Raw genomic sequence first — 13,819 nt, forward strand, 5'->3', positions numbered from 1 at the left:
ACTTTGTTTACATACCCTACATTACTCATCTCATATGTATATACTGTACTCGATACCATCTACTGCATCTTGCCTATGCCGTTCTGTACATCACTCATTCATATATCTTTATGTACATATTCTTTATCCCTTTACACTTGTGTGTATATGGTAGTAGTTGTGGAATTGTTAGGTTAGATTACTCGTTGGTTATTACTGCATTGTCGGAACTAGAAGCACAAGCATTTCGCTACACTCACATTAACCTCTGCTAACCATGTGTATGTGACAAATACAATTTGATTTGATTTGATTACACTGTATATTGCACTCATACTGATTAAATATATTTGCCAATAAATGACAGTTAATATAGCCATAAATTGTGTTTGCTTTGTATTGAGCAAATTTTTAAAAGTTACTTTATTTAACTAGGCAAGTCAGTTAAGAACAAATTCTTATTTTCAATGAGGGCCTAGGAACAGTGAGTTAACTGCCTTGTTCAGGAGCAGAATGACAGATTTTTACCTTGCCAGCTCGGAGATTCAATCTTGCAACGTTTCGGTTACTAGTCCAATGCTCTAACCACTAGGCTCCCTGCCACCCCATGGCTTCATAAGGATTCATGGCTTCATAAGGATTCAAATTGGAATACTACAGAATCAGAAGGGGAGCACTGAATTGCATGTGATCTCCCATGGATAGTAGGAACCTGTAGATGCCTAATTTCACAAATGCTCTACTTAATTCAGTTTTGGTTAGTTTGGTAGCTTTCAAACAAAAGAATCCTCACACTACCGGCTGTTAAAGGTAATGTTCCTGTGTTCACGGAGACCGCATTCACGGTAAACGCTGTATATGTCGCTACAATCGGAAAATGACCTTTAAATAGCGCATAGCCAACAAAGTGCTATCGGATTGAATCCTGGTCTTGAGCTGCTTACCACCTTCCATTATTTGGAAGACCAGATTTGAGGTGAATCAGTATCGTTTGTTTAAAAAAGAGACAAATACATTTCAATTTGTTACCATGCAAGTTTTATAGGTCAATTTGGGGTCATGTTCTCTACAGGGTGCCATTTTAGACCAGGCCTCTGAAGAGGAATGAGAGGGACGCTCCCAGAGCCAAACCCAGGGACAAGAAGAAGGCCATAATGGCTCCAGCTGTCTCCGCTTCATGAGCAGCAACTTTTCTGTGGAGAGAGAGAATGACAGCCGATCAGGTGTGGTAAGATTTTAGGTGCAACCTAATTTCTGTCAACCTGGGAGACATTTTTCTCTCGTAAGGACACTTGCAACGTGAGTAAACTAACCATAACATTTTAAATAGACAGCAGTTCCAAAAACGAAATGAAAGCCATTTTTCTCAGTTCCACGCTATGAGCAGTTAATGCCTTTTTGCTTGGTAGGACAGAATTGCTTTGCGTTTACCATGTGTGTTATGCCTCGCCCTTCTAACAGACATTGTGACTTTAATAATTATCACCCTATTTCTAAACTTTATTTGCCTAGCTAAAATGTTTGAATCCTTGACTAAATGCTCAGCCAAGATCTTTCTTTACTTCAAAATCTATTCTAAATGTGCATCAGTCGGGCTTCAGACCAGGGCATAGCACCTTCTCGGCAGCATCACTGGTTGTAAATGATGGAGTAAATTTGTTTGGATAGGAAGAAATAGTGTGCTGCTCTATTCATTGACTTGTCTAAAGCGTTCGACACTGTCGACCGATCTTTACACATTCAAAAAGGTTGTCTGAAATTGTCCTGGATCAGGTGACTGGAAATTGGTTTATGGTGCCCACATTGATCGTGTCCCTGCTTATAAATATCTGGGCATCTGGATTGACAAAAATGAATCTTTTTAAAAGCATATGGATGAGTTGAGAATAAAGTTGAGAATAAAAATGGGCTTCTTCTTTAGAAATAGATAATGCCTCTTTCTGAACAGCAGAAAGCAGATCATTCAGTCAACTTTCCTGCAAATGCTAGACTACAGTTGACACCATTTATACGACTGCAGGTGCCACTACACTGAAACCATTAAATTCAGTTTACCACACCACACTTCACTTTATTACAGGTGACCGGTTCAGTACACATCATTGCATCCTATTTCAGAAAGTAAGCTGGCCGTCTCGTAGATCGATACACTGCTCTCTTTTTGTTTATATAGCCTTCTTGCACAAACGTCCACCGTACCATACTTCACTGTTCAATTATACGAGTCACCAGACCTGATCACAGGGATGGCTAAATCCAGAGGTCCCGTTGATCTCTACAGAACTGGGGAAATTAGCATTCAGTTATTTTGCACCCTGTGTATGGAATGATCTGCAGACCTCTGCACCCTGGTGCTCCGTTACCTCTAGGGCAGTTCAATTTAGTAAGATGTTTTATTGTCACATACACCAGATAGGTGGAGTGAAATGTGTTGTTTTACAGGGTCAGCCATAGTAATACAGCACCCTTGGAGCAAATAAGGGTTGAGTGCCTTGCTCAAAGGAATATCGACATATTTTTGACCTTGTCGATTCGGGTATTCAAACCAGCGACCTTTCGGTTACTGCTCTAACCGCTAGGCTACCTGCTCCTTGTTGAGGAATGTGATTGCTTTTCTTAAATTGATTGTAAATATTATGTTATTATTACGTTGTGTTTGTATATTTTGTATAATTTGTGTACTTTCAAAATAGGCCTAGGTCTCAATGGGATTTCTCTGTTAATAAAGAAATGTTGTATTTTTACTAATCCCATCTATGTCAAATTTTTGTTAGCAAATGGTTAGTTTGCTCACAACATGAGTCATTGTGAGAGAGTAAAATGTTGCCCGGTACCTTGAAAGTTGATCTATTTGGGTTTGTGCCCAGGCAAGAGGTCTTACTTGGGCCCAAAGCACATGCAAAGGCTGGCCAGGTATCCATTGGAAAAGGCAAAGACTATCATGAAGACGATGAACCAGGCGTCGTGTTCAAAGAAGATAGGCAGTTTGTAGCGGGGCTGAACATTGCACAGCATGAAGAGCGGCACGAAGATCACACGGGCCACCAGAAGAATGGGCACCAGTTTGCTGTCCTTCCCAGGCTGAAAGTAGAGGGATGCCAGACACACCACATTCACATTCAATGAAAAGCACTCAAGTGCATGTTCAATAAAACATTGCTGCTGTGTATGTTTTAAGCCGGTCACCACAAGATAAGGTAGTTATTTATATCTATTTATTTATTTATCTGAAATTCAGGGTAGTTCAGTGTTGACCTGTATTTTTATCTCAGATGGTAAATTTACCACGTCAGTAAAGGCTTATGGGTAACCTTTATTGTTCTGATTCTTCAACATCACAGATTTTGTTTGCAAAATTATATATATTTATCTTCAAGGGATTTCTTTTTTTGTGGGGGTGTGGGGCAGTAAGCAACTGATGAATAGTACGTTAGTCTAGCCCCTTCTATACTAATGACCATGGGTCCTGTCCTGATCTTGTCACAAGTCTGATTGTCCTCACATTTTCAGAAATATGTCTGCACCTGTTATTAAATTGTGTTTCTTATCCTCAGATCCTCAAAAAGTTCTACATCTGCACCGTTGACTGGCTGCATCACCGCTTGGTACGGCAACCGCAAGGCATCTACTGCAAGGCGCTACAGAGAGTGGTGAGTACGGCCCAGTACATCTCTGGGGCCGAGCTCACTGCCATCAAGGACCTCTATACCAGGAGGTGTTAAAGGAAGGCCAAACAATTGTCAAAGACTCCAGCCACCCAAACAATAGACTGTTTTCTCCGCTACTGCAAGCGGCCTCAGTGCACCAAGTCCGAAAGCAACAAGACCTTGAACAGCTTCTACCCCAAAGTCATAAGACTGCTAAACAAGACTGCTAAATAGCTAATCAAATGGCTACCCGGACCACCTGCATTGACCCTTTTTTCACCAACGTTTGCACTGACTCTATGCACAGACACTGGACTCTACCCACACCCTCACACATACTGACACCCCAACACACACATACACTACATATGACCCCCCCCCCCCCCCCCACACACACACACACAGACATTCACGTTTCACACCCACAACATACTCTGTTGCCTATGTCTATTATATATCCTGTTGCGTAGTCACTTTACACCTTCCTATATGTACATAGCTACCTCAATTAACTTGGTACTTGGACTCTCTGTATATAGCTATGTTATTTTTACTCATTATTGTTATTCACTGTCTATTTATTCCTGGTGTACATATGTATCTAAAAAAATAAGTGTATCTTTAACTCTGTATTATTGTAAAAGGACCCGTAAGTAAGCATTTCACTGTTAGTCTACACCTGTTGTTTATGAAGCATGTGACAAATAACATTTTATTTCTATCCATCCACTGTGACATTTGCAACATTCATTTGACATGCAATATCGACCGTCCCATAGAGAATGAATGTGTTGGGACGGAACACACAGCTTTTCTCAGACAGTCGAAATCATGAATCAGCATTATTTTTATGGATATATTAAAATAAATGTCAATAGAAAAACTGGTAGAATTTTTTTAACAATCTGTCACAACGTTGCTGAAGTGCACGAGATGAAGAGTAGAACTGAATTGAAAAGGAATCGCAGCACACTCAAGATCAATGCACAATTTTAAATGTATTTCGGCTTAGCTTTGGGTCGTCGGACTTTCATCGGAGGATACAAAAACACAATGACTGGCCACATATAGGCAACGTGCGTTAATGCAATCAGATGTGATGAGCAACACCCGTGTACAACAAACACCAGGATGCACATCAGTAATCAATTATCTCAGAAAAAGTGTGACTTATTTGAGAGTTTATATTGTCTATATGTGGCCTCTGTCAGTGTGTTTGTATATGCTCTGATGAAGGTTTGACGACTGAAAACTCAGCCTAAATATATTGAAAATTGTGCATTGATCCTCAGTGTGCGGAGATTCCTTTTCATTTACAAAAATACAGGTCAAACAAAACAAAATGCAGCTAGTTTGCGGTTTTTCCCGCTTCAGTTTGAAGTGATTGTGTTAGCTGTGTAGTTCGCGAGCTAACAAACGGGAAGAGCCTCCATAGAAAACATTATTGTTTGACGTAGCAACCTTCTAAGCAAACTAACAACCTTTTGGATTGGCTGGCAATGATGTCATTCAAACGAATGACCAGTCAGCATAGCTGGCAACAATGCAAATCGAACGAACTACCAGTGGGCATGGGTAGCAACCTCTGGACTATATCTTCGTGGAAGTAATATGAATAAACAAAATTTTTCATGAAAATATTATATGTTCATAATTATTTTTGTATGTTGGTAACCGTTGTATAAAAGTGATAATAGCTTTGAAGCCGTGGTATAGAGAATTTATTGGCAAGGTTTGCTGGCCCTCGACTTCATCTCGGGCCTAACACCCGTGTCTGGTTACAGGATCCAGGGAACACAGGTTCCTACTACACTGTAGGACCATTTGAAAAACAATTGAGGGGTTAGACATGTCGAGAGATGAGTCCTTATTGGTCCGTTATGTCACATGCTTCTGTCTATAACAGCTTCCCCATTATTTAGATCATCTTTGCTACCACCGATTTTTGGAACAATATATCTATGGACAACTGCAAAAGTGTTGCTACTGCTCTCAAAAACATTGCTGCCCTGAATGTAGCCGGTGCTATCGACAAAGCTCAGTGGGCAAAAGTTTAAGTAGAGAGCACTTTCTGGAGGAAAATGCAATGCTGATATAAAGAGATGAGCGTGGCTAAGGCTTAAGAGGGTGTGAACGATGCTGAATGGGTGCAAACAAGGGTGAGCTCTATAACAGGTATGAAAATCTCTACAAAATCTTTTAAGGGCATTTTCTCCTATTTGTCTCCTGGTTTTACAGGTTTATCAACTTTCAAAGCAGCATAACTTTCCCTTGCTTCCTCCATCTATAGTGTATATGACATATCATTTTGAATATCTGATTCTGTACAACAACAACAAATCCAAAAAGCTAAATCGCAATATTTGACTTAATCTAACATAAAGTTGTTGGGTCACATATAGGCTATCCTCCAAACCAGTGCTTCTAGGACATTATCACGTAATTGTGTGTGGAGAGCTAAATGTAATCCAGACCTGTAAACTGGAATCCTTAGTTCACAATATGAAAAACTTGAATACGAATCAGTTAGTTTCAGGCCTTTCCGTTAAAACTGACCAATTTCTTTCACTCTATTTACAAGTGTTTTGTTTTGGTGACTTACCCACATACACACAGCAGTAAGGCTTCTCCCAACCCAGTCGCTGAGGTTGAAGAGCAGGAAACAACACACGGGGATGAAGTACAGCTCTGAGACGAGAGAGCAATGTACAATAAGAGACCACGTCTGTTCATTTGTCTTTCATTGGTTGTGAATGACTGAATATGATCATGTTGTAAGTGCTGGCAAAATGACAAGTCATATACTCTAATATGGACTCATTAACCGTGCTCTTATCATAGATAGATACACGCATACATGTACCACACCCACCCACCCACACCCACACACACCCCAGGTGCCTCCATCAGCGATGGTAGACTTCACATCCACAGTGACTGCCGGGAAGGTGCCGATGGTGATGGTGAAGGCAAAACACACAGAGAGAGCCAGGACCCAGATCTAGAGTAAATGGATCAGAGCTTAAGAAGAAAGCACATTAGACCAGCTGAGGCCACCACAGACACCTTTTCCCCTGCGGATATACAGTTGAAGACAGAATTTAACATACACCTTAGCCAAATGCATTTAAACTCAGTTTTTCACAATTCCTCAAATTTAATCCTAGTAAAAATTCCCTGTCTTAGGTCAGAAAGGATCACCACTTTATTTTAAGAATGTGAAATGTCAGAATTATAGTAGAGGGAATAATTTATTTAAGCTTTTATTTCTTTCATCACATTCCCAGTGGGTCAGAAGTTTACGTACACTCAATTACTATTTGGTAGCATTGCCTTTAAAATGATTTAACTTGGGTCAAACATTTCGGGTAGCCTTCCACAAGCTTCACAATGGGTGAATTTTGGCCCATTCCACCTGACAGAGCTGGTGTAACTGATTCAGGTTTGTAGGCCTCCTTGCTCGCACACACTTTTTCAGTTCTGCCCACAAATTTTCTATAGGATTGAGGTCAGGGCTTTGTGATGAACACTCCAATACCTTGACTTTGTTGTCCTTAAGCCATTTTGCCACAACATTGGAAGTATGCTTGGGGTCATTGTTAATTTGGAAGACGCATTTGCGACCTGACTGATGTCTTGAGATGTTGCTTCAATATATCCACATAATTTTTCTCCCTCATGATGCCATCTATTTTGTGAAGTGCACCAGACCCTCCTGCAGCAAAGCACCCCCACAACATGATGCTGCCACCCCCGTGCTTCACAGTTGGTATGGTGTTCTTCGGCTTGCTAGCTTCACCATTTTTCCTCCAAACATAATGATGGTCATTATGGCCAAACAGTTCTATTTTTGTTTCATCAGGCCAAAGGATATTTCTCCAAAACTACAATCTTGGTCCCCATGTGCAGTTGCAAACCGTAGTCTGGCTTTTTAATGGCGGTTTTGGAGCAGTGTCTTCTTCCTTGCTGAGCGGCCTTTCATGTTATGTCGATATAGGACTTGTTTTACTGTGGATATAGCTACTTTTGTACCTGTTTCCTCCAGCATCTTCACAAGGTCCTTTGCTGTTGTTCTGGGATTGATTTGCACTTTTCGCACCAAATTACATTAATCTCCAGGAGACAGAACGCGTCTCCTTTCTGAGTGGTATGACAGCTGCGTGGTCCCATGGTGTTTATACTTGCGTACTATTTTTTTGTACAGATGAACATGGTACCATCAGGTGTTTGGATGAACCAGACTTGTGGAGGTCTACAATGTTTTTATTGAGGTCTGAGGATTTTCCCATGATGTCAAGCAAAGAGGCCCTGAGTTTGAAGGTAGGCCTGTGCACCAATACTGAATTTTAAAAGCATGTTATATTCAATTAAGTTCCCTTTAATATATACAGTGCCTTTGGAAACTATTCAGACTCGTTAACATTTTGTTACATTACAGCCTTATTCTGAAATGGATTAAATTAAATAAAAAATCCTCAGCAAACTACACACAATACACCATAATGATGAAGCGAAAACAGATTTTTAGAAATGTTTGTATATGTATTAAATATAAAAAACAGAAATACCTTATTTACCTAAGTATTCAGATCTATTGCTATAAGACTCAAAATGGAGATCAGATGCATACTGTTTCCATTGATCATCCTTGAGTTGTTTCTACAACTTCATTGGGGTTCACCTGTGGTAAAATAGATTAATTGGACATGATTTGGAAAGGCACACACCTGTCTATATAAGGTCCCACAGTTGACAGTGCATGTCAGAGCAAAAACCAAGCCATGAGGTCGAAGTAATTGTCCGTAGAGCTCCGAGACAGAATTGTGTCAAGGCACAGATCTGGGGAAGGGTGCCAAAAAAGTCTGCAGCATTGAAGGTCCCAAGGACACAGTAGCCTCAATCTTTCTTAAATGGAAGAAGTTTGGAACCACCAAGACTCTTCCTAGAGCTGGCTGCCCGGCCAAACTGAGCAATAGGGGAAGAAGGGCCTTGGTCAACAATCAAGAACCCGATGGTCACTCTGAAAGAGCTCCATAGTTCCTCTGTGGAGATGGGAGAACATGCCAGAAGGACAACCATCTCTGCAGCACTCCACCAATCAGGCCTTTATGGTAGAGTGTCTAGAGGAAGCCACTCCTCAGTAAAAGGCACATGACAGCTTGCTTGGAGTTTCAGAAAAAGCACCTAATGAACTCTCAGACCATGGAGAAAAAATATTCTCTGGTCTGATGAAACCAAGATTGAACTCTTTGGCCTGAATGCCAAGCATCCTGTCTGGAAGAAACCTGGCATCATCCCTATAGTGATGCATGGTGGTGGTAGCATCATGCTGTGGGGATGCTTTTCAGCGGCAGGGAATGGGAGACTAGTCAGGATCGGTTTCATCAGACCAGAGAATATTGTTTCTCATGGTCAGAGAGTCCTTTAGGTGCCTTTTGGCAAACTCCAAGTAGACTGTCATGTGCCTTTTACTGAGGAGTGGCTTAATGAAACCCTGCTCCAGACCTCAGACTGGGGCGAAGGTTCCCCTTCCAACAGGGCAGCGACCCTAAGCACACAGCCAAGACAATGCAGGAGTGGCTTGGGACAAGTCTCTGAATGTCCTTGAGTGGCCCAGCCAGAGCCCAGACTTGAACCCGATCGAATATCTCTGGAGAGACCTGAAAATAGCTGTGCATCGACACTCCCAATCCAACCCGACAGAGCTTGAGAGGATCTGCAGAGAAGAATGGTAGAAACTCCCCAAATACATGTGTGTCAAGCTTGTAGCGTTATTCCTAAGTAGACTCAAGGCTGTAATCACTGCCAAAGGTGCTTCAACAAAGTACCTAGTAAAGGGTCTAAATAGTTATGTAAATGTGATATTATATCCTTTTGCGAAAAGTTCTAAAAACCTGTTTTTGTTTTGTCAATATGGGGTATTGTGTTGATTGAAAAAACAATCTAATCAATTTTAGAATAAGGCTGTAACATAACAAAATGCGGAAAAAGTCAAGGGGTCTGAATTCAATAAATCAGATTATTTATATGAATAAAGACTTAATAAAAGATATGTAATAAAGACACTTTTCGTCCATTAAAATAACATCAAATTGATCAGAATTTCAATGTAGACATTGTTAATGTTGTAAATGACTATTGTAGCTGGAAACTGCAGATTTTGTTAATGTAATATCTACATAGGCATACAGAAGCCCATTATCAGCAACCATCACTCCTGTGTTCCAATGAAACATTGCTGATTAAAGAAGCAATAAAACTGGCCTTCTAGGCAGAGTTTCTCTGTCCATGTGTCTGTGTACTTTGGCTGATGTTTTCTTTTTATTGGCTAGTCTGAGATATGGCTTTTCTTTGTAACTCTGCCTAGAAGGCCAGCATCCCGGAGTCGCCTCTTTACTGTTGACGTTGAGACTGATGTTTTGCGGGTACTATTTCAGGAGGAACATTGCCTTTACATTTCAATCATTCAATAAAGTTGAACTTCAACAATGTAGATTGAATCCAGCCCTTAATTTACCTTCTTGAAGATGGTCAACATGGACACGTTTTGCTCCTCTTCTCCTTTTTTGAAAACGGGTTTAGTCTCTGATGCATTTTCTGAGAGGTTAAGGAACAAGGCAATCCATTAAAGGGGCAATCTGCAGTTCAAACAATAGCAAAGCAGAGACCCCTCCACTGTTTCAGTAAACAGCTGAGGGATAGGGCTGGAGAAATGTAACCACTTTCATATTCATAGACAGAGCTATGGATGCAAGGACTAACAATCCATGATATTAACATTACAGTTTTAACCATGTTTTGAGGCTATAGAGTGTTTGTTTACAATAAAACAGGAGTACAGCATGATTGGGGCCGTACTTGCAAACATGAAACCTTTTCTAAGTACATTATTTTGCATCAGCCAGTTGCATGTGCTCCAATGCTACATGAATTGATAGCTGTTCCCATAAGATAGCCTGGCACATTTAGCCCTAACCTGACCAGCTGTCCTGTCCGGTGATTATTTCCTCTAACAAATTCCACATCAGCCTATCAAAGATCTTAGACTTTATGTCCACCAAACAATATAATTTCTGAAAATAGGTCTTAGCCACCAGAGGGATATTTTAAACCTCCAAATTCAAGGTTGCTTTTGTTCCACTTGGTCTTTCACAATTGTAGTGTTGAAATAGTGCATGATGCATCCTTGACTAGGCTACTAGCTTCTAATGTCAGAACAATTCAAGAGGTACGTTTTAACATAGTTTATTAAAAGTATTCAGAGCCTTGACTTTTTCCCCATTTTGTGACATTACAGCCTTTTTCTAAAATTGATTGAACTGTTTTTTTTCTCTCATCAATCTATACACAATACTCCACATTGCAAAGCAAAAACACTTTTTAGAAAATGTTGCTAATTTATAAAACATAAGAAACTGAAATTTGACATTTACATACTGTAAGTATTCAGACCCTTTACTCAGTACTTTGTTGAAGCACCCATGCGTCTTCTTGGGTATGACGCCACAAGCTTGGCACTCCTGTTTTTGGGGAGTTTCTCCCATTCGTCTCTGCAGATACTCTCAAGCTCTGTCAGGTTGGATGGGGAGCATTGCTGCACAGCTATTTTCAGGTATGTCCAGAGATGTTCAATTCCGGGCTCTGGCTGGGCCATTTAAGGACATTCAAAGACTTGTCCTGAAGCCACCTCTGTGTTGTCTTGACTGTGTGCTTAGGGGCGTTGTCCTGTTGGAAGGTGAACCTTCGCCCCAGTCTGAGGTCCTGAGCGATCTGGATCAGGTTATCATCAAGGAGCTCTCTGTACTTTGTTCAGTTCATCTTTCCCCTGGTCCTGACTAGTCTCCCAGTCCCTGCCATTGAAAAACATCCTCAAAGCATGATGCTGCCACCACCATGTTTCACCGTAGGGATGGTGCCAGGTTTCCTCCAGATGTGACGCTTGGCATTCTGGCCAAGGAGTTCAATCTTGGTTTCATCAGACCGGAGAAACTTATTTATCATGGTCTGAGAGTCCTTCAGGTGCCTTTTGGCAAACTTTAAGCGGGCTGTCATGTGCCTTTTACTGAGGACTGGCTTCCGTCTGGGCACTCTACCATAAAGGGCTGATTGGTGGAGTGCTGCAGAGATGGCTGTCTATCTGGAAGGTTCTTCCATCTCCACAGAGGAACTCTGGAGCTCTGTCAGACTGACCATTGCATTCTTGGCCACCTCCCTGACCAAGGCCCTTCTCTCCTGTTTGCTCAGTTTGGCCGGGCGGCCAGCTCTAGGACAAGTCTTAGTGGCTCCAGATTTCTTCCACTTAAGAATGATGGAGGCTACTGTGTTCTTGGGGATAATCAAAGAGTGCAAGAAATGTTTTTGCACCCTTCTTCAGATCTGTGGTACGACACAATCCTGTCTCGGAGCTCTAAGAACAATTCCTTTGAGCTCATGGCTTGGTTTTTGCTCTGACATGCACTGTCAACAATGAGACCTTATATAGACAGGTGTGTGCCTTTCCAAATCATGCCCAATCAATTTAATGTACCACAGGTGCACTTCAATCAAGTTGTAGAAACATCTCATTGATGATCAAAGGAAACAGGATGCACCCGAGCTCAATTTCGAGTCTTTGTCTTATTTCTACATTTAATATTTTCACAAATCTAAGAAACAGAAATGTTGTTTTACCTTTCTTGAGTAGATCCAGCTTGTTCTCCTCCTCAATAATTCTGTTTCCACTTTGGGTCTTGTAATATTGGTAGAACTCCTAAAGTAAGGTTCAGAACGACAAATTATCTCACAGTGGGGATGGTAGTTAAACGGAGGAGATCAACTGGAATGGATCAAATGGAGGTATTATGCATTTTGGTCCTTTAACAACACTGGAAAATCAATAAGTAGTGAATTAAATGTTGTGAAAGGGTAACCATTTTTCACCTTAAAATGTATACCAAAGAAACCCCATTGATTTCATAGTATAACAAACCATACAACTCTATGCACAAGGACAACTTTTAACAATGTATACAGAGCATTCTACAAAAATAAATTTACAGTAAACACTGTGCAGTTGCAAAGTTTGGTAACTATTACGGTAAATTGCCCGAAAGCATTATTTGCATTACTTATTATCATTGAGTAAACTCTCCTAAGCACTTTTTCAGCCAAATTGATGTAATAACATAAAATCCAGAGTTGAGTTATTACCAGTTTAGGGAGGACCACATAGGATATTATGGCCAATAAGATCACTACACAGGCTGTGATGAAGTATCCAAAAGCAGCGTCATTTATCTCCGAGCCACCTGGGGAAGGAGAGAGAGAGAGTGAGAGAGCGAGAGAGAGAGTTGACTTTGGAATGCCACTGTTGCCCCCAACCCCTGTATCATCTCTCAGACTTACTTGAGATAGCACAGATCATGGAGAAGGCAGCGAAAGTTCCCGCCAGGCCTTGCCCACTCATGATGGGTGTGGTGTATTTGGTAGGCAGCTGGCCTGCCATGCCAAACAGACTGCCCTGCAGGATAGCTCCAAAGGCTGAAGAGGTTGTAAAAAAAACAGTCATAATTCTGACCAGAGTCCAGTTATACAGCAAGGAATTATCGCTTGATGAATTAATGACTACTCATTAAGTGTCCCAATCTGCCCCATTAACTGCTCATATACTACTCAACATATTTATTTGGACAGTGAAGCAAAATCTTTTAATTTGGTTCTGTTCTCTAGTATTTTGGATTTGAGATCAAATGTTTCATGAGGCAACAGTACAGAATGTCTGTCACCTTTAATTTGAGGGTATTATCATACACATCTGTTTTGCCATTTAGAAATGGAAGTATTTGTCATAAGTATTTGAACAAATTCACTTATAGTGTATTAAAGTAGTCAACATTTTTGTATTTGGTTTCCATATTCCTAGCACACAATGACTACATCAAACTTGTGACTCTACAAACTTGTTGGATACATTTACAGTTTGTCTTGGTTGTGTTTCAGATTATGTTGTGCCTTATAGAAAGAATGTTGCTACAGTCGCATTAACATCTGCTAACCATGTATAAGTGACCAATAACATTAGATTTAATTTGCGACTGCACTTGAAGTAACTTTCAAAGTTCTTGACATTTTCCGTATTGACTGATCTTCATGTCTTAAATTAATGATGGACTGTATTTTCTCTTTGCTTATTTTAACTGTTCTTGCCATAATAT

General features: G+C 40.6%; 1 protein-coding gene across 7 annotated transcripts in view; it reads right to left on the reverse strand.

Annotated features, from left to right (window-relative positions):
• Nucleotides 1–1,000: 1,000 nt before the first annotated feature.
• Nucleotides 1,001–13,819, reverse strand: part of LOC115142705 (equilibrative nucleoside transporter 1-like) — a 34,455-nt gene continuing 21,636 nt past the window's right edge. For 6 of the 7 annotated variants that reach the window (XM_065001614.1, XM_065001615.1, XM_065001617.1 and 3 more), the window contains 8 exons: nucleotides 13,011–13,145; nucleotides 12,816–12,913; nucleotides 12,297–12,375; nucleotides 10,144–10,223; nucleotides 6,519–6,627; nucleotides 6,229–6,314; nucleotides 2,861–3,060; nucleotides 1,001–1,172 (listed from right to left, as the gene is read on the reverse strand). In XM_065001614.1, coding sequence (XP_064857686.1) covers nucleotides 1,061–1,172; nucleotides 2,861–3,060; nucleotides 6,229–6,314; nucleotides 6,519–6,627; nucleotides 10,144–10,223; nucleotides 12,297–12,375; nucleotides 12,816–12,913; nucleotides 13,011–13,145 — 899 coding nt within the window. In that variant the 3' untranslated portion in view covers nucleotides 1,001–1,060. The remainder of the gene's footprint in view (nucleotides 1,173–2,860; nucleotides 3,061–6,228; nucleotides 6,315–6,518; nucleotides 6,628–10,143; nucleotides 10,224–12,296; nucleotides 12,376–12,815; nucleotides 12,914–13,010; nucleotides 13,146–13,819) is intronic. The other variant, XM_065001620.1, reaches the window with a different exon arrangement.

The sequence above is a fragment of the Oncorhynchus nerka genome, linkage group LG15, assembly GCF_034236695.1.
Source record: "Oncorhynchus nerka isolate Pitt River linkage group LG15, Oner_Uvic_2.0, whole genome shotgun sequence".
NCBI classification, from domain to species: domain Eukaryota; kingdom Metazoa; phylum Chordata; class Actinopteri; order Salmoniformes; family Salmonidae; genus Oncorhynchus; species Oncorhynchus nerka.